The sequence below is a fragment of the Saccopteryx bilineata genome, chromosome 3, assembly GCF_036850765.1.
Source record: "Saccopteryx bilineata isolate mSacBil1 chromosome 3, mSacBil1_pri_phased_curated, whole genome shotgun sequence".
Taxonomy (NCBI): domain Eukaryota; kingdom Metazoa; phylum Chordata; class Mammalia; order Chiroptera; family Emballonuridae; genus Saccopteryx; species Saccopteryx bilineata.
The window spans coordinates 15,913,081-15,931,134 of NC_089492.1; the positions used below are offsets into that span (position 1 = coordinate 15,913,081).

The 18,054-nt window shown below is 42.0% G+C and overlaps 1 protein-coding gene across 2 annotated transcripts in view; it reads left to right on the forward strand.

The window, feature by feature from the left end:
• SNTB1 (syntrophin beta 1) overlaps nt 1-18,054 on the forward strand; it is a 232,902-nt gene that overhangs the window by 99,530 nt on the left and 115,318 nt on the right. For both annotated transcript variants that reach the window (XM_066265744.1, XM_066265743.1), the window contains exon 3: nt 8,241-8,463. In XM_066265744.1, coding sequence (XP_066121841.1) covers nt 8,241-8,463 — 223 coding nt within the window. The remainder of the gene's footprint in view (nt 1-8,240; nt 8,464-18,054) is intronic.

Genomic DNA, 18,054 nt, shown 5'->3' on the forward strand with positions numbered 1-18,054 from the left:
TACCTTGGGCCAATGTAAGGCTGGTGGCTGTGGCCATGCAGATTCACATTGAATTTGGGTAGACTGTAAAGGAACTATGGAGCTAGAAAATGGTGAGCCATACCAACCTATTGGAGACGAGCAAAGACAGGCAAGCAAATAAACAACAAAAGGAAAAGAGCTAATAAACAAAGGAAAGCCTACTTTTTGCAGTGAAGGCAACGGATCAGGAAACCAACATGCTTCTCAATGGCAGGGGCATGATCTGATCTTCTTGTCCCTGAGGGGAAGCACTTATATCCTTACAGTAGTGCTGCCCAGTTCTCCTGCACTAACTGCACAAAGTGCTTGCATCCGGTAAACCAGCAAGCAAGCCTAGCCCAGCTGTTCTCCTCAGAGCCAGGCACCCAGTCAGTCTCGTTCACTATGATGACCTAACACTCAAGACCCTGCCCGTAGTAGGAATTCATTAAACATTTGTGGAATGAAAGTAACTAAATCAATCAGTGTACTTCTGGGTGGTACTAAGACTCATCTTATACTTTCCTTGGGACCAGCTGGCATTTCTGGGGGCAGTGGTCTTACTTAATTAAAGAATCAAGGCAGGTCCAATTGAATGACTACACTATCTGAAATAAGGTAATTTTGAGAGAGCTATTTCCTTGGCATCCAAAGATTACTCCACAATTCATCCAGTTGGGTTTTACTCCTGATGCACATATTTGAATCTGAGCACCCTCACCTATGATGTCTTTATAACCTTATGAGAATGCTTTAGTCCTTCAAAATTCTACCATCAACCCTGGCCAAGTAGCTCAGTTGCTTAAGAGCGCCATCCTGATATGCCAAGATTGAGGGTTCAATCCCCAGTCAGGGCACTTACAGGAATCAACCAGTGAATGCATAAATAAGTGGAACAACAAATTAGTGTTTCTCTCTCTTCCTCTCTGAAAATTAATCAATCAATAGAAAAAATTTTAAATCCTACCATCAAGGGCCCACCCACCTAATGGAATGGAGGAGGACTAAATAGTGGTAAGTGAATAGAAACAACGAGTTTATCGGACAACTCTGCCTTGTTACCAAAGGACAAGTAACTTGAAGTCATTTTACCAACTCCCACACTTATTGTCACATTTATGAGGTGTCTGGAAGGTTTGGGGAAAAGTCAGAAGACACGCTGCCTAAGGCCTAAGAATCTAGCACACATTTCGACAGGGCTATTTGTTGGTGATGAGAAATTTTTCTTTTTAAAAAGAGCCAGCTTCCCAAAAAATCACAGACTATTTGAAGGGTAGGGATCTTATTTCCCTCTCTTGACAGGAGAGCAAAATGAGGTCTGGGGGGGTGAAGGGACTCGCCCAGGGCTGGCAAGCTTGTGAGTGACAGGCTGGAGCTGTGATCCAGGTCCCCAGCTCCCAAGGCCAATTCTCTTTCCACCTCCCCACTGAGCCTTCCTGGAGGGTTAGCTACAGCTTCTGGGAAGCTTAGAGTACCACTTTCATCATTTCTTGATTTTGAGGGAAATATTGATGGTCTCCCTCTGTGTATTTCCTTTCTAAGATGACCCAGGAAATGCCATTAAGAGACAGTCTTAGATTGCACTTTGCCAGCAAATCCCACTGTCACCGAGCTGTGCCCCACTTGAAAGGGTCTCCAGAGGTCTGAAGACACAGGTCTCTTGCCTCCAGCTCTTACCTTCATCACATTAAAAAATATACATTTTTGCCTTCACATCCTGTACAGTAATGAAATACTGCTTTTCCTTCCTGTAAGCTGGAAAGCCCCTTTCTTATGGTTATTAATTTAAGAAGAAACCTTGTACATTTCAGAGGGCCTTGCCCGGCTCCTCAGAAAGCTGCCAGGTAGGAGAGTTGATTGGATTTGCCTCATTAGTAACCTGTGTGTACTTTTCCTTTCAAATGTCCACTGGTGGCCCCAACAAAGACTTCATTGTTGTCACTTGGGGTCTTGGCAAGCTTGGGCTTTCCTGAATGTTCTTTTGAAATCCTCACAACTGCCTGTCCTTCCGATGAGAGACTACAAACATATTGAGAGTACCTTGGTGGATTACTGGTTTGAAGACCGCTCCTGACTGCTCTCCTCCACGTGCCTCTACCACTGAAGGTTGGAATTTTAATTGTACAGCCACAGTTTTTACATTCCTGATACCCAGAAAGGGAATGGGTTATTAATGAGTTCTGATCATGAGGCGCCTTGAACCTGGGCCTGGCTGCTTCTTGATCGGTTTCAACTGCTCTTTGCCTAAGCTGCCTGTCTGTATACACATGGTGGTGCGATTATACAGACACTGGCTGTTCAGTTCTGCCAGGTTAAACCCTCTATTATGAATACATATTACAGTGTCTTAAAAGGAATTTATTGAAATGCCATAGTTTAATAGTTCAAGCTTACAAAATCAAGCTGTCTTCTGTTGCAGGCCATAGCCTCTTAATTAGATGTTTTCTCCCAGTACGTAAAACCTTGGCTTAAATACACACACATACATGCACACACATCCAATTTTTTTTTTTTTCAAGTGTGAGAAAGAGTTTTGCTTCACGATTAAAAATAGGACTCTGGAGCCAGGTTGCCTGGATTTGACTCATGTGTATGACACCTCCCAGCTGTGTAACTTGGGCATCTGGTTTAGCCCCCCTCTTATTGCAGGGTGTTTGGTAAAATGTGGATGATTGCAATGTCTGTATCACAGGGTGGTTCTGAGGTTCAAGTGAGTCGGCAGAGTTACTGGAACACAGTCCCTGTGCCTTTTACTGATGGCTCCAATGTATTAACTTGTATCTGTGTGTTATAAAATCCAACGTGTTAAGTTCATGGAATTAGGGATGTCTCCCTGCGGCAAAAACTGAGAGTTGCTTCTAAATCTCTATTCTCTTCTTCTTTTATAGTAATAGTTTCCCTTTCCAACCAGTTTTAAACTGGGTAGGCACAGGGTTGTCCAGAGTTCGGAGTAAATTTCTTTTCCATCTGAAAGTAGCCGTGTGACTACTACATTCTGGCTAATGGGTCGGAAGCAGATCTGGTGCATCAACTTCTGAAAAGTGGCCTTAGAGGAAGAGGGATGGTGTAGCCTTCATGTCTTCCTTCTTTCTGCTGATGGGAATTTGGTTGTGATGGCTGGAACTCAAGCAGCCATATTGGATCATTAGATGGCAGGCTAGGATTGCAGAGCAGGAAGGGGGCAGAAATCTGAGGCCCTTTTCTTTTACTGTAGATTTTTGGTAAAGCAAATAAAAAACCTCTCTATTATCTAAAAAAATTTTTTTCCATTGATCTGAGAGAGAGGGAGAGAGAAGCATCATCTCGTTGGTCTGCTTAGTTGTTCCGTTTAGTTGTGTACTTACTGATTGCTTCTCATACGTGTCCTGACCAGGGATTGAATTCATGACCTTATGATGCCAGGATGATGCTTTATCCACTGACCCACCTGGCAAGGTCTGCCTCTATATTATTTAATACACTGTAATTGGGGGCACCTATTGCAGTCAAATCTAGTCTTAGGTAACACTTTAGCATTCTCAAATTAGATCTCTCCCTCAGTATTTTGATAGTCTATGTGATTATTTTTACCAAGCTGTTAGGTCACTTTTAAAAAATAATCTCTAGAAGATTCTCTCAAGCTTTCATCTGTGTCTCCACGCATAGTAAATATACTTGTCGCTTTATAGTCGGCGAGGGGCTGTTACTGCTATCAGTTATTTTCAGTGGTTCTTGTTCGTGGGAACCTGTTTCCTTGTGTGCAACATTTTCTTAGATTTTATGCTGCTCATTGCCCTTGAAAATGATTCATAGGGACTCCTTGAAGCCTAGGATGAAATTGCTTTTCCTCAGAAAGGGTTTGCATTTGATTCTGCCAGGCCCATAGAGACGTGTTCATCTTGGGACCTCCTTAAACCAAGTTTAAGATTTAATTCAAGGACTCGTGTCATCTACTCACTTCCTTCCCTTCCTCCTTTTCCAGGCTTACACTTCTTTTAATCTGAGACCATTTCTCATCATCTCTCATGGACAGCACAGTCCTCAGCACACGAAAATTGACTGGTGAATGTTGGCGTGATGAATGAATCTTTAAATTATCCTACTTACCTCATTAATTTATTTCTCTGACTCTATTTTCAGTTGCCAGTTAAAAGGATGACTCTGTATTGAATATTATTTCCAACGGGGGTTCTTTCTTGTTATGCTCTCTCTCCTTTGAAAATTCCCCAAGTTGGGTGCCACATAGAAGTTGGCTACTTGGTAAATAATTGCTTTCCGGCTAAGACTTGCTATAGTTTCCAGGCCTCTACCCATGAATGAATCAAGACACAGTTTCTGGGATTCCTCACACTTTATATGGACATTTTGAGTATCGGTCAGGTTATTCCTGGCAGTGATCCCCAATGGCTCAGTACCTGGTAGGTCTACCTCTAATCATTTATTCCTTCTCATACACCCAATCTCATTTTCAGTTCTTTCCATGGCTGACCTTTGATTCTGTCCTTTTCTTGCTCATAGACCCTCGTGGCTATCACCACTGCCTATAGAATACAGTCCAAGCATATTAGCTTCTCATTTTGTATCCTTTCTTCTAGGTAGGTTAGCCAGATTTCATAAAGAGCACAATCACTGTGAAATCAAACCCAGCTCCACCACTTACTAGCCACATGACTCCAATAAGCTAAACTTCTGAACATGGATGTGCTGATGTGTAAAATAATATTAGTCTGACAAAGGATAACCTAAGTGAAGCTCCCAGCGCCCCTCAGAATGAGAATAGCCCCATAATGCATTTCTTTCTCGCAGGGTCTGAAGGGGGTAGAAATGTAATCTCTTGTTGCTTGTGAATACATGGATACCTGGCCAATAAAAGACCCTTACCCAGTTTCTCTCTGGACCTAGTTTTCTGTTGTATCAAGTGGGACTTTGAATGGTTATTTTGAAGCTGAAATGTGGGAAGCTGTGGAAAGCACTGGGTTCTGTACTTGGCATATCATTATGTGTATGATAAATGTTCCTTCTTTATCCCCCTTCCAAATTGAGGTCCAAATTTCCTTTCCTGTGTCACTGCAACAAAAATTATAAATCAAGAGTACACTATGTAAAAGAAGGACTATGATTCTTCTTTTTTTAAAGTCATAGCTACCCTTTAAAGACAAGTTGAAATGCCACCTACTCCATGAAGCACTCCTGGATTCTTATGTTCACAACACATACCCCTTACTTCATCCAGAAAGATAATAAGGCAAGGAAAGGAGAACCTTAAAACATTATCAGCTGATACTTGAATTTTCTATATATCAGCAAGTATAATTCTACAATATACAAGGCTACCCAGTGTTCTAGTTTCTACTAAACCGTGTTTTAGAGATGAAAAATTCAGTAGCTTCAAAGAGATCTATCTATTTCACATTTGGACAGCTCAAATCCGTCCCCCTAAATTTTCTACATTTGTTCTTAGGTATGTCTGTGCTTCTCTTTAGGGATATTGCACAGAAATAAAAAATATTACTTAAAATACTGCAGCCATAAATAACCTTTCCTCTTCTATGAGTACATCCTGTGCTAACACATTTTCTGCAGCCACAGAGCTGTTTTCTCCTAATTGCACTGACGCTCAGGATTTTCAAATATGTGTTGGTGCTAAACGACATCTCTGTCTTGAATTAATATGGCTGGGATTTTGTTTGTTTGTTTGTTTCCTTTTGTTTTTTGGGGTTTTTTGTTTTGTATTTTTCTGAAGTTGGAAACGGGGAGGCAGTCAGACAGACTCCCGCATGCGCCCGACTGGGATCCACCCAGAATGCCCACCAGGAGGCGATGCTCTGCCCATCTGGGGCATCGCTCTGTTGCAACCAGAGCCATTCTAGCACCTGAGGCAGAGGCCACAGAGCCATTCTCAGTGCCCAGGCCAACTTTGCTCCAATGGAACCTTGGCTGCGGGAAGGGAAGAGAAAGACAGAGAGGAAGGAGAGGGGGAGGGGTAGAGAAGCAGATGGGTGCTTCTCCTGTGTGCCCTGGCCAGGAATCAAACCCGGGACTCCTGCACACCAGGCCGACACTCTACCACTGAGCCAACCGGCTAGGGCCAATATGGCTGGTTTTGATATCTAGGCTTGGTTCTCCCCATATAGGTCCATATTGCATACCTGTGCATATTTTCAGTGCACTTATTAAATGGTCATGAACCTAATCTGTCACTAAGGGCTCCAGATCCTTTTTTTTAATGAGTTCTTTCAAGGTACTTTACTCCTGTATAAAACTTAGCTCATTCTGCTTTGTGCCATAGTTTATATCTTGGCTGATGTCACTGTGTCATAGGTGGGGTTCCCTAGAAGCACTGCCTTTCTCTGGGGGATGGCGCAGTAACCCTGGTGCCTCCCAAGTAGGGAAGCTTCTGTTGGACCATGAGCAGTTCCCTAAGCAGGGGTAGCTATGAGTTGTCCTCAGCCAACACACAGCAGGTAGTATATAGGTGTCCCACCAGTATAAGGAGTCTCACGGGACATCCACTACAGCCTCGACAGTCGCCCATAATTTTGCAATTCTTGAGTATGGAAACCATGTGTTTTGTGTTTCTGTAGTCTGTATAAAGCCAGCTCTGTATCTTGCACAGTGACAGCCCAAGTTTGGGGAACTCAGTCATCTAAGGTCTAGAGGAGACGCCCCCTAGCTTGCACCGAGTCCAATCCACTGCCCTTTGTAATAACAGATACCTGTCAGGGACTTAGCCGAGTCCTCCCAGACAGCAGAGAGCCAAGTCGTGTAGGACAGAAGGAAGTTTATATAGCATGTTCCAAAAATCGAGTTGCCCTGTTAACTTAGAAGGTGTCTAAGGACAAGATGCTTAAATTCAGAATAGGCAAGTAACTTCTTAAGACGAAGAAAACATCAAAAAGCAGAATTTCAGTCTGTTCAACTTTTAAGCTATTTTTGTTTCTTTAAATTTTATAAAGTAATATATGCCTATGAGTAAACATGAACATGGTATAAAAGGATAATTAATGAACAGAAAAGGCCTGTTTCTCTAGCATTTTGTTTTTATTCCCACTCCCCAGAGCTAAATATTGTTAACATTTTCTTGTGTTTCTATCCAGAAAGAGTTGTAGATATACAAGCATATATATTTAAGATTTTCACGTGAAGAGATTATAGAATATGTTCTGCTTTCTACTTTAAAAAACAAACAAACTAGTAATAGCTCTTACAGGTCTTTCTATAGCAACATATCTACATCTCATTTTTTAAATGACTATATAAATTCTTCCAATTTATTTAATCTGTCTTTTCAGTGGGCATTTAGATTGTCCCTAGTTTTCTGCTCTTATATAGAATATTTTTGCTATTACAGATTCTTTCCATTAAAAAATAAATGTTCTGTGCATTCCTTTGCAAATGTGTTCTTAGCACTATTCAATTGAAAAGCCTATTGTTGTTTCTCAATAGAGAAATGATGGACTGTATAGTGAATGCAGTTACCAAATTCCCTACGTCTATATTGAACAATCATGTATCTTTTAGCCAAAGTTAGGCTTTCTCATTCTTTCCCATTTGTTATTCAGCCTCTTTCCCAGAATGCAACTTACAGTCAAAAAAGCTAGAAGTTGTCCTAGTTGAAAAAAAACAACTGAAAGTGCCCTGTCTGTTTGGCTCATTGGTAAGAGTGTCGACCCGGCGTGTGGAAGTCCCGTGTTCCATTCCTGGTCAGGGCACACAAGAGAAGCACCCATCTACTTCTCCACACTTCCCTCTCTCCTTTCTCTCTATCTCTCTCTTCCCCTCCCACAACCAAGGCTTCATTGGAGCAAAGTTGGCCTGGGTGTTGACGATGGCCCCATGGCCTCTGCCTCAGGTGCTAAAATAGCTCCAGTTGCAACAGTTCAATGCCCCAGATGGGCAGAGCATCACCCCCTAGTAGGTATGCCGGGTGGATCCTGGTTGGGCGCATGCAGGAGTCTATCTCTCTGCCTCCCCACTTCTCACTCCAGAAAAATACAAAACAAACAAAACAAAAAAAACTGAAAGTAATTCTCAGTATCAGGGCATCATAACAAAAAGTTCTACAAACCTCATTGGTATGTAATTTAAATAACAGCGTAACTATTATGAGAGGAACAGAGGTTCTGAATCTTGTTCAGAATTCAGAGGTTCAGTAGTAAGAGCTCATCTAAAGCAAGTCTTAAAAATACAATCAGATCTTCCAGAAATTCAGCCCTGATGTACTTAAAAGAGCTTCCTGTTGTCTTCTTTCCCCCTTGCAGTGAAGTACATGCGAGAAGCCACACCCTATGTGAAGAAAGGCTCCCCAGTGTCCGAGATTGGGTGGGAAACACCTCCGCCGGAGTCCCCTCGGTTAGGAGGCAGCTCCTCAGACCCCCTGTCATCGTCATCGCAGTTGTCCTCATTCCACAGAGATCGGAAGAGCATCCCCCTGAAGATGTGCTACGTCACTCGGAGCATGGCCCTGGCTGACCCTGAGAACAGGTAAGGAGGACCAAGCTCTCTGGATCTCAGCAGCCTTTTGGCCTCTGAGGTTTCAAGGGGGCTCTTGCCAGGGCCGTGCTGGTGGTTTCCAAAGAACTCCCTGAAAGGGCCGGGCCGAGACAATGTGTGTAGTGAAGCCAGGCCTTCCTCCCTCACACTGTCTACCCTTCTTCCTCTTTCTTTTATCCTTGAGAAGAATCTATGCCCTGAGTTCTGATTCTGGAAACAGGTGAAGAATTGGAGTTAGAGTCCTAAGTGTCATCTCTGGGTCTGCCATGGTCAGTCTATGTGACTTCGGGCAAGTTTCTCAAACCATGAATCCTCCATTTTGTCACCTATTAAATAGGAATCATTGAGATATATAGATCCTGGTCATTTGGCTCAGTGGTAGAATGTTGTTGGCCTGCTGGCATATGGAAGTCCCAGGTACAATTCCAGGCCAGGGTACACCAGAGAAGTGACCATCTGCTTCTCAACCCCTCTCCTTCCCCTTCTCTCTCTCTCTCTCTCTCTCTCTCTCTCTCTCTCTCTGTTTTCTTCCTGCAGCCATGGCTCAATTGGTTGGAGCAAGTTGGCCCTGAGCACTGAGGATGGCTCAATGGCTTGCCTCCAGTGCTAAAATAGATCAGTTGCCAAGCAACAGAGCAATGACCCTAGATGGGCAGAACATCGCCTGGTAGGGAGCTTGCCAGGTGGATCCCAGTCGAGGTACATGCAGGAATCTGTCTCTCTGCTTCCCTCCCTCTCATTAATAATAGATAGATAGATAGATAGATAGATACCTTATTGGATTGTGAACATTAAAGGAGGAAATCTATGTGAAATGCTCAGCACAGGAAAACCTTCCATGAATATAAGCTATAATAATTCTATTTATTATTCATGGTAGGTAGCAAAAAGCAATTGCACCTCTCTGGGTCTCAGTGCCCTCAACTTTGTATTTGGAGAGTCAGATGGAGAATACTTAAAGCTATTTTTTACTCTAAATCTCCTTTTGTGCTCTAGAGAGAAAAAAGTGGCTTCGGTCCAAGCCTGGGGTGCCTTTTTCAAAGCCTGTCTGTAACTTCCCAGGCCACAGGACAGATATATCACCCAGTCCACGGCACTTAGAAGGAGTCCAGCCAAGATGAGCAAATATTTGGGATTCCTCTTCCTTCAAAAGTTTCACTTTAACTCATCTGAACAGAACACATACATCTTGGAGGAACACAAGAGCTCTGTAGAGAAGGGAGGCGGGCAGTGAGCCAGCAAATGGGGAATCTGGGTGACCTTGGAATCCACAGTCAAGTGCTAAAAATAGGAGCAGCTGCTGGCCCTTGCTTCTAACATGTGTGGGACAGCTGCGACCCACCCACCCGAGTCAGAAGTATTTGGCTAGGTGCAGAGCTAATGGGGGAAAGCCAGAGGGAATAGGGGCGGGGTGAAAGTTGACCCTCACCCCCCTACCCCCGCTCACTGCTCAATGCTTTTTTTGTTCTTTTCCTAATAAGCTCACTCTAAGGAAGCAGCTAGCCTTTCTCACTCCAGCCAGCCAGCTGAAGGACCTACCCTGCAGCCCCTACCCCTCCTCTGTCAGGCACATCCACACAGGATCCCAGATCAGCAATTGCATGAGAGAGCCAACAGGTACCAGCAAAAGATGAGTCAGAGATGCACCCTGGGGAGGAGGCAGAATTCTTAGATAATCTGCTCCCATCTGTCCTCTGGTTTGTGTCACCTCAATTTCTGCTGCTCTCCTGGGTGCACAGTTGGTGTCCTGGTTCTCTGAATTTTCTTTGCCCTGGCCTCTTAGCCACCTGATCAAATGTGTCTTTTCTCCTAAAGGTCCGATGTCTAAGGTTTCAGATCTGATGAATTTATAATTTATCAAGTGCCTATCTTGTGCTGGCCATTATACTAATTTCTTCAGATCAGAGACTGCAAAGTGGCAGCTGATAGGTATATTGTTTTTTATTAATGGTCTGTCTAGTGTTCTGAAGAAATTTGAATTAGTGGCCACATTGAATGGATGGGGAAATTTACATTAAGAAGCCAGTTTTCACCTGACAAAGTGGTGGCGCAGTGGATAAAGCATCAGACTAGGATGTAGAGGACCCAGGTTTGAAACCCCAAGGTCACTAGCTTGAGCCAAGTCTCACCAGCTTGAGTGTGGAGTCTCTGGCTTGAGGGTGGGATCATAGACATGACTCCATGGTCACTGGCTTGAGCTCAAAGGTCACTGGCTTGAGCCCAAGGTTGTAAGCTTGAGCAAAAGGTCATTCGCTCTGCTGTAGTCCAGTCAAGGCACATATGAGAAAGCAATCAATGAACAACTAAGGTGCCACAACAAGGAATTGATGCTTCTCATATCTCTCCCTTCCTGTCTGTCTGTCCCTATCTGCCCCTCTCTCTGACTCTCTGAAGAAAAAAAAAAAAAAGAAGAGGAAGAAGCCAGGTTTCTGCTTTTCTAGAAAAATTGGAAGATCTGGTGATATTAGGCCCACTTTGCTGCAGGTAGGGCTCCAACCTACAGGGTCCAGTAAAGGCTTCTCATTTGACAAGGAAATGAACTTACTCTATCATTCCTGTTACCTTAAACTTAGATCACTCGCCTGATCATGTACATTTCTGCCTAGTCTTTGAATTTGTAACCCTGCTTAGTGCTCTTAACAGCCCTCTGGGTTTCTATCATTGGCCCCATTCTATAGATTAAAAAAAACTGAGGCTGAGTGCCTGTATAAGTTTCAAACATCATGTAGCCAATACATGGCATGGCTGGGCTTTAAACTCAAGCCTCTGGAGTAGGTGACAGAATCAGTTTACCACTAAGCCAAAATGCAGAGATTAGAAAACTTGGGATATTGTGGAATTGATTAATGCATCAATGAGAGGATTTAATGAAATGATTTCTAGGATTCCTTCTAGCCGTGGATTTATATGTTATAACATTTCTCCCAAGGCATTTATTTATATTCTAAAGAACATTTTGGGACCCATCGTGTCTTAGTTCAAATATTGGAAATGTTGTTCTGTCAAGCCAGTTGAGGAAATACGTTTGTAAACACATATCGCTATGTATTCAGTCTACCAGTGGAGAGTGTATGTGCGCGCGCACACACACACACACACACACACACACACACACACACACCGGGTAGTGAGGGAGGTTCTGTCCTGCTAGCGTGCAAAAGCCATCAGGGCAGGACTGAGATGACAATCCCACTAAACCAGAGGATCCAGGAGGGGACTTTGGTCCAGACAGATCCAAAACTTCTGCTGATTCAATTAACCTTTTCCAACGTATGTGTATATCAAGCCACCACGATGTACATTCTTAGTGTCATATGGTTTTGTCAATTTTACTAATGAAGCTGAAAAAAATAATAATATGAGGGACGTAGGTGGGTCTTGGTCCTAGTGGAGGAAAAGGAGAAAACAACAACTCAACAGAACTGCAGTTACACGCTGGGCAGAGTGTAATGTGGGCTCTGTGTTGAATAGGAGACACACCAAACACAGGTGATTTAAAACGGGGAAATATACAGGGCTGGGTGAAGCATCCAAGGTGAATGCAAATGAGCAGCAACAACAGACAGCATGAGTTTTCATCTTGGTGTGTCACAGGGTAAAACGCAGCTTGAAAAACACCAAACAAGACAGAAAGGGACCGATTATTCTGAAGGCCAGATTTTGTTCTATAACTGTGAGCACACACCGAATAGCACAGCAGTGACATTTGGGGCAGAACCTGCAGGTGATGCAAAGAGAAACAGAAACAACTAATATCAAGTAATTTAACAACTCTCAGTCCCAGAACAGGGCAAGTGGACAAAGGTCAATAAAGACGTAAAAGACCCAAACAACATAATTAATAAGGGAGATCTGGGTGCATCACAGAGTCTTACCTTGATAATGAAGAATACACGTTCTTTCCAAATTCACACAGAACGCTCATCAAAGAACCACAGTTTAGATCACAAAATATAGACAAGGTTTCATAAGGTAGAAAGGATACAAATGTTGTCCTTTGATGATCGTGGAGTAGAACTAGAAAGTCCGTAACAAAACCAAAGCACAGAAAGCTTTTCTTTGTGGTTTCGTAAAAGCTCACTGTGAAATAACTCTTCAGTCAAAGGAGGAACAGAAACAAAACTTGCAGCATGTCTAAGAAAATAATAATCATGTAAATAATGCACATATTAAATATAAAAGAATAAAAAGAGAAAAGGGAGAGTGTGTCCTCTGGAGTCAGTGTCGTCCATGATGGAATCTTAGTTCCACCATTTATGTGTGACTATAAGCAAGCATCTCATTTATCCAGGTAACAACCCCATGGGATCGGTCCTCTAATACCTATTTTATAGATGATGAAATGCAGTTTAGAAATGAGAGTTGAAGCAGATCGTAGACCTGATATTCAAACCCAGGCCGGGCTGACACCAAGCCCAGTTTCTTAATCATGATACCCATCACCTCCCACATGAGCACCTGGCAGAACAGCACACCTGGACTGCAAGCACCATGGCCAGGATTTAATGGTCTCCTGGCTGCTGAAATCTGGGAACCGATGACAAATGCCATGCCATCTCAGGGCTCAGCGCCTTGGTTGGTCACTCATAGCTACTTACTGTTTGCATTAAAATCTGTAACGTTCAATTTCTCAAGTGGAAACAGCCGTAGAACAGCAGGCCAGATTCTGCTTCATTCTGGAAAAAGGTCACCCAGCAGGCACTGAATCCACAAGAATACGTCACCACTAGTGGCTGTCAATGATCTCCACATTTTACTTTTTAAATTCTACCTCTTAAAAATCTTGCTTTTTGTATTCAGCTCTTTGTCCTCACAGCTATTGCCCTAGTTCCAGGCCACATTCTCCGTCTTCCAGGCCATTTGGACATATTTCATGTTTTGTTTCTAGTTTACTCCTTCCCTGCCCCCTACCAGCTACCCTATGCCCAGTGAGACACGCAAGAGTGAAACCCTCCAAACTACCCATTTGGTCAAAATAGCACCCTGTAGCCCTGGCTGGTTAGCTCGGTTGGTTAGAGCACCATCCCAATATGCCAAGAATGTGGGTTCGATCCTTTGTCAGGGCACATGCAGGAACAGATCGATGCTTCTCTCTCTCCCTCTCTCTCTAAAATCAATAACTAAATTTTAAAAAATGTGATGAAATAGCACCTTCACTAACATCAACACTCCTCAGCATTGTGTAAAATCCCCATGAGGTTTTGGCTGTTCCCAGTGTGTCCAGCTCCTCCCTGCCTTATCCTTCCTGCTCCAGCAGCTCTTAGCCAATCCATGCACATTCTTCACTTGCCCCCTCCACCGACAGCCTCCTCGTCACCCTTGAAGCCTCAGCACAGGTGCAGCACCGGTCCCACTCCACCTTGAGGGGACATCTGTCATGGTAACGCCCTCCTGACATGCGATTCTTTTTTACTTCTGTGACTACCCCATTCTTAAAGACGTAAGATCCTTGAGTTCCAGGTCATCTCGTGTTCGTTTCAATATCCCAGCTCTCTAGAATGTTTCTTGATACAAAACAGGCATTCAAAATATATGATATGCTAATAAGTGATAAATGGCATATTGATCTGTCCATTTTGGGGTATTTTTACCTTTTCAAAAACTTCTCTTTAAAAAAAAATCTTCCACTAAATAGCCTTAGAAGTAAGAGAATAAATAAAGGCACAGTCCTATCCTGCCAAGCTGAGCAGACATAATGAAACCAGAACATTACCCAAACCTGTCACTGGATTGAAAGTGAATGGACCCATATGGGCCGCGTATAGAGCTTTTATCATGACTATGCATGCTGGTAGGGGATGCCACTGTACAGCTTCATGGTTAAGTTATGGATCTGTGAACACAGCCTTCCTTGGAAGACAGTGCACCTCACTAGTTATTATGGTGCATGAGCAAAAAATTCACGGAAGGTACTGTTGTGGTTCCAAATGGCAAAGCTCCATTCAGCACACTATAATTCTGTGAGGTGTGAGTTGAACAATCCAATAGGATATGTGAACCTATCCCCACAAAGTATGTTCAGTGATGTCATGTAATCCAGCACTCACACTTCAGCCACAGAAGATCAGAAACCTGATTAGTGGCACAGTGACCCTGGATTTATCTCTAAGAGGTGGACTCATATTAACCAAATTAGCCTGGATGTATCTCTAAGAGGTGGATGCATATTAACCAAAACACCTGTAACAAGCAATGTAACTGCCAAGCAGATGTAAATGCTCATAGAGGAGGATCTGCATGACTTCAGTATAGGCAGGCTGTGTTGGAAGACAGGTATAAAGGTAAGCAGAATTCCAGAGCACCAAAAATCAAAAGCAATGTGGACTTTCAAGACAGCTTAAGCAATGTATTCTCTCTTTGTATAGGCCAGCTAAGTAAAAAATTAAATTGTCACCAAGGTTATCAGTATAAGAGATGCTATTAGATCCTAACTATATTTTAGAGAAGGAAGGTGGGAGCCATTGCTTCCCAGATCAGGAGAGCCTCTTGAAGGTGGCCATTATGTTAATTTCTGCATTTCTGTGTCTTAATCTCCTTTGGGCTGCACATAAATGAGCCAGGGCTCCCCCATGGGGTTCTCCTCTGTCCCCTGCAGTTCATGCAGTCTTATTCCTGATGGGGATCCAAACAGTGGACTTAGTTCTTCCTTACCAAATTAAATCATTTTCCAATTTTGGCTCCCTGGATCCTCTCATGTCACCGTGTCTGGAGTTTCACACGATCCCAAATATATTATGTAGTTACACATTTACAGACAGTATTTTGATGACCACCAGCAGATCATGATTAACATTTATGTCTTAAAAACAAAGGAAGAATGTAAAATCGAGGCACAAAGGTGCTGGAGTAGGTAAACACAGTTTAAATATCTAAAACAGAGGTCCAAATTAACTACATGCTAATATCACGGAGTAAAACTCTACCACTGAATTTAGAAAATATAGCTTGAATCCCAATTCTGTCATGTCTTACCTTTAATTTTAGATAAATTATCTGATCTCTCTGATTCCTTATCTATAAAATGGGCTTAAAAATATTGACCATGCATAATTGTTGTGGAGATTAGGAGACTTAGAGTAGATGTCCACTAATTCCTAGCTACCTAACCGTGGCATAAATGCAGTTTTCAATTAAAAATATCCTCCTATCTGGCTGCAAGGAGAAGGGAAAAGGTTTTTTTCACCAGCTGAGAGAAGTATCCAGGTCATCTCCCCAAGCAGGAATTATTTTGTAAGACATTTTTTCACAAAGGTTCTTAGCCTTTGACATTTCTGGCTCTCTGCAGGAACCCAACTTCCAGTTTCTCAACTCGAAGGATTGCAAAGCCTTAACTATCACTGTGTATCAAATTTCAAGCCCTCAGTCCACTTACCATTCCCCAGTCTGCTACCTGCCATGACCCAAACCCCACCTCACCTTCCCAGGATGCCTTATGATAAGCTTACATGCTCATCACCCTGGTTTTCATTGCCCTCACATCCTTTCCAGAAACCTGAGAGTTTACTTTCCTACAAGCTCAGTGTTATACTAAAGCACAAGTGAGCAAACTTTTCTTATTATATCTTAACTAGCATATCTAGGGGTTTGTAGCAGAAGGGTTTCTGAATTTGTGTAGAACATCATTTTGCTGGAACCAGAAGCCTCACCATGTGGCCATGGAATTGTTTGTAATTGACTATGTATATTATGAACTAAAGTCAATGGTTTTATTTTATCAACTGTAGTTTTTTTTAAAAAACAAATAAGTTAACCTTTTCCACGACATTTAAAACTAAAAACAAACAAGCAACAACAAAAAACATGAGAAACACAACTGAAAATTGGAGGCAGACAACACCAACCCTAGACTTAGCCAGCTCTACAAACAACACACCCAAATGAGGAGGGTATACACAGACAAAATGTGAAGACAGAGAAGTGCAATCCAAATGAACCAACAAGAGAAACCCCCAGAAAATGAACTGAGTGACATGGAAATAAGCAAACTACCAGATGCAGAGTTTAAAATAATGATTATTAGAATGCTGAAAGATCTTAGAACAACAATGGATGGACACAATCAGCCCATAAATAAAGAGATAACAAGCACAAAAAGGACATTGAAATAATAAAGAAGAACCAGTCAGAAATGACAAATACAATATCAGAAATGAAGACTACACTAGAAGCAATTAAAATCAGGCTGGATGAAGCAGAGGATTGAATCAGCAATTTAGAAGACAAGATAAATGAAAACACAGAAGCAGAGCAGAAAAAAGGAAAGAGGCTGAAAAAATCTGAGGAAACTCTAAGAGAACTCTGTGACAACCTAAAGAGAAACAACATCTGCATCATAGGGGTTTCTGAAGAAGAAGAGAAAGAACAAGGGATAGAGACCTTGTTCAATGAAATCATAGCTGAAAACTTCCCTAAATTGATGCAGGAAAATGTCACACAAGTTCAAGAAGCACAGAGAACTCCATTAAAGAGAAACCCAAAGAAATCTTCAGCAAGACGCATCATAATTAAAATATCAAAGCTAAGAGATAAAGAGAAAATATTAAAAGATGCTAGAGAAAAAAAGGCTATCACCTACAAAGGAGCCCCCATAAGGATGACATCCGACTTCTCAACAGAAACACTTGAAGCCAGAAGGGAATGGCAAGAAATGTTTAAAGTAATGCAGAAGAAGAGCCAACAACCAAGACTTCTTTATCCAGCAAGGCTATCTTTTAAAATTGAAGGAGAAATAAAAAGCTTCCCAGACAAAAAAACCTCAAGGAATTTATTACAGCCAAACCAATGCTGCAAGAAATGTTAAGGGGCCTGTTGTAAACAGAACAAAAAGGGAAAAGAATATAGTAAAAGAGGAATATAGCTTTAAAGAATAAAATGGCAATAAACAACTACATATAATAATAATCTTAAATGTAAATGGATTAAATGATCCAATTAAAAGAATAGGGTAGCTACATGGATAAGAAAACAGGACCCATACATATGCTATCTACAAGAGACACACCTCAAAACAAAAGATACACATAGACTGAAGGTAAAAGGATGGAAAAAATATTTCATGCAAATGGAAATGAAAAAAAATTTGGGGTAGCAATACTTATATCAGACAAAATGGACTTTAAAACAAAGGCTATAATAAGAGATAAAGAAGGTCACTACATAATGATAAAAGGAACAATCCAACAGGAGGACATGACCATTATAAATATCTAGCACCTAATATAGGAGCATCTAAATATATAAAGCAGACTTTAATGGATATAAAGGGCAAGATCAACAGCAATACTATAATAGTAGGGAATTTCAATATCCCACTAGCATCACTAGATAGATTCCCAAGAAAGAAAATTAACAAAGAAACAGCAGACTTAAAGGACACACTAGATCAACTGGATTTAATAGATATCTTCAGAACCCTTCACCCTAAAGCAGCAAAATATATATTTTTTTCAAGGGCTCATGGTACGTACACTCGAAGGATAGACCACATGTTAGGGCACAAAAGTGGCCTCAACAAATTTAAGAAGATTGAAATCATATCAAACACATTCTCTGATCACAGTGGTCTGAAACTAGAAATCAACC